The sequence below is a fragment of the Octopus bimaculoides genome, chromosome 19, assembly GCF_001194135.2.
Source record: "Octopus bimaculoides isolate UCB-OBI-ISO-001 chromosome 19, ASM119413v2, whole genome shotgun sequence".
In the NCBI taxonomy this organism is placed as follows: Eukaryota; Metazoa; Mollusca; class Cephalopoda; order Octopoda; family Octopodidae; genus Octopus; species Octopus bimaculoides.
This window is the reverse complement of record NC_068999.1, coordinates 27,624,179-27,627,097: the sequence shown is the minus strand read 5'-3', so window position 1 is coordinate 27,627,097 and position 2,919 is coordinate 27,624,179. Positions and strand designations below refer to the sequence as shown.

The 2,919-nt window shown below is 37.2% G+C and overlaps 1 protein-coding gene across 2 annotated transcripts in view; it reads left to right on the top strand.

Annotated features, from left to right (window-relative positions):
• LOC106867947 (sodium-dependent multivitamin transporter) overlaps positions 1-2,919 on the top strand; it is a 164,192-nt gene that overhangs the window by 5,837 nt on the left and 155,436 nt on the right. For both annotated transcript variants that reach the window (XM_052974693.1, XM_052974692.1), the window contains exon 2: positions 1,264-1,413. In XM_052974693.1, the coding sequence (XP_052830653.1) occupies positions 1,270-1,413 (144 nt within the window). In that variant the 5' untranslated portion in view covers positions 1,264-1,269. The remainder of the gene's footprint in view (positions 1-1,263; positions 1,414-2,919) is intronic.

The following is a 2,919-nucleotide window of genomic DNA, read 5'->3' as shown; positions in this document are numbered from 1 at the left end:
TTCTTTGCATCCTCATTTAATGCAAGCGTACCATCATCTATGCGAACACATTTCACTCCTACAACATCACTATTCTCTCTCCTACACTGTCTTGCAACACGAAATACCTCGAGTCTTTGGTCCTCATGGCGCAGAACATTGGCAAATCTTTCCTTATCTGCTTCCCCTCTGGCTAAATAAATCTGCCGCCTAGCCTCCCTTCTGGCACATTGGTACAATTCCCTGCTACCACCGTTCTTCCAGTCCTTCCAAGCCTGTTTCTTTTGTCTAATAGCCCTGTCTACCTCCTTGTTCCACCACCACGTTACTCTGGGTCGGGAGGGGACCTTACACCACCCACAAATCTGGTCGGTGGCTTTCAACAGGTTGTCCCGCAGAAATCTCCAATTGTCTTGACTAAGAAATCTTCCCTCATTCCCCTTACTCACTTGACCTCACACCATCTGACTTCCACCGCTTTCCAGCCATGTAGTCTTTTTTGAAGGGGAAGCACATTTTGGTAAAGTCTTGGCTTCTGATGCAACCTACCGACTTCTACAGACAAGGTCTTCACAGCCGCATAAGGCGATGGGAGAAGTGTGCCACACATTTATATATAAATATATATGAGTGCTCACAGAGATAAAGAAACAATCCATGCTGTGGAAACATCCCTCTTCACCTGCTCAAAAGACAACCAAGGTCGTTTCATCTGTAGGGAAGGTGATGGCCTCAGTTTTTTGGTATGCAAAAGGCATTGTGTTTATTGACTATTTTCAAAAGGACCACACCGTCAATAGAGAGTAGTATGCAAACTTGCTGAGGCAGTCACCAAACATCCATGAAAACTGATGAAAAGGGTCTTCTTTTATCAGGATAATGCTCCAGCACACATGTCCTTGGTTTCAACGGCTGCTATGTATCACTGTAGCTTTGAATTAGTTGATCACCTTCCCTATTCTCCTGATTTGGCCTGATCTGGCTACCATCTATTCACCAACAGGAAAAACACTTGACTGGGAAGCAGTACTGCAGTGATGATGACATCATATCTGCTGTTGATGACTTTTTTGACCAGCAGGATGAAAGCTTCTTCACCATGTAATTGTAATTTGTTATAAATGTTTTCCTTTATTCAAACTATTTTAATTGTTTAAAAATTTTGAAATCAAGTCATGCAGCATGTTTATCATAATGTATATAAACTATTGTAATAACTAGAAATAAATATTTATTTTTTCTGAGGATATTTTTATTCAAATGCATTTAAAACTATCTTTGCAGAACAAAATGGAAAGTACCAGTACACTGACAGCACTAGACTATTCTATATTTAGTGCAATCGTCATTATCTCCCTTGGTATAGGTGTTTACTTCTCATACAAAGGGCAGAAAACAACAACTGAATTTATAGTTGCAAGTCGACAAATGAAGGTATATTTTTTATTATATTACACTGCATTTTAAATAAATATTTTGGTTATTTATATGGATTTACAATGTGTGAGACTTCTTGTCATTTACTTGCTGCCTGCCCCAGTTTCATCACTTTCACCTTTTAAAATTTCATTGTCTCTCACCACTATTTGGCCTTGTGCTACATTATTGGATCATATGCATTTTGATTTCATGAAGTTGATTTTGAGGGCTTCTGATAAAGTCTGGAGTTTCAACATGGTTTACAGCTGAACTGAGGTTTCTGCAATGAGCACAATGTTGTTTGTAAATAAGTTTGTTAGTAGCTTGCCGTTGATGTTGATGCTACTGTGGCTGATGACTATTTTGAGATAAGAGCTTTGGAGAGGTGGTTTCTCCTTGTTTGGTGCTCTTCCAACTGGAACCCATATAGATGGGTAGAGCAGAGCTCTCTCTCTGGAATTTCTTGGGTTCACCTCTCTCAGAAGTTTAATGTATTGTGTCTCAGCTGCTTGCATTTCCAGCGACTTCAGTGCAACATTTCACCTTGACACTATTGAAGATCTTTTAGTATTAAAAAAAGTGATGCAAAGAGACAGCTTATACTCTTCTGCTCTTTCCAGAGGCTAAAGGTGAATATGTAGTCTTTCGTGCTGTTGTTCTTCTGAAAACCTGCTTGCTCTCTCAGCTGTTGATCAATGAGGTGTTTTGATAGTCTGGTAACTAGGCATATGTAAATATCTTGTAGGAGTAAAACAAGAGGCATATGGGACAATAAGCTCTTAAATCTTCCCTAAAATCCCTCTTATAAAGCAAAGGAGTACTTGCCTCTTTGCACACTGAGGGAAATTACTCTTTTTTAAAAGTTGATTGTAATGTAGTATAAAGATTTTCTACAACTGCTCTCCTCTAATTTTTCCAGTAACACTGTCCTTTTAGCATTTTAATATGTGAGACATGGACTACTACAAAGAAGGTAAAACAGTGACCAATTTTGACATAGCTTCTAGGCTATGGAAAGATCCATGCTTGGAATAGCTTTGGAGGAGCTTATACTAAACATGATAATTTTTTCCGAGTTGGCACAAATTGCAAGATTTATAGAATAGAAAGAAATGGGATGTCATCCTTTCTCCGTCAGGAATGTTGATGTAAATGGAAAGAATTGGCAATAATGTGCTTGTCATTTCATCTCATATCATTCAAGGGTTTTGCATTGGCAAACAAATGTGTGGTTATATCATTTTTCTATTTTGCCTTCTTTTGGAAAAGCAGTGTAAAAGGAACAGGAATATACATGCCCACACCATATGCTTGAATGCATATATGTGACAGTATATATATATATATATATATATATATATATATATATATATACATACATATATTAAAGCACTGAAATCACAGCTGTTGCCTGTGTCATTGATTCTGTTATTATCATTCTTAAAATAGTTACATTGGATAATAATAGAATTAATGACACCTTCGTAAATTAATTTTAATAAATTATATATATATATATAT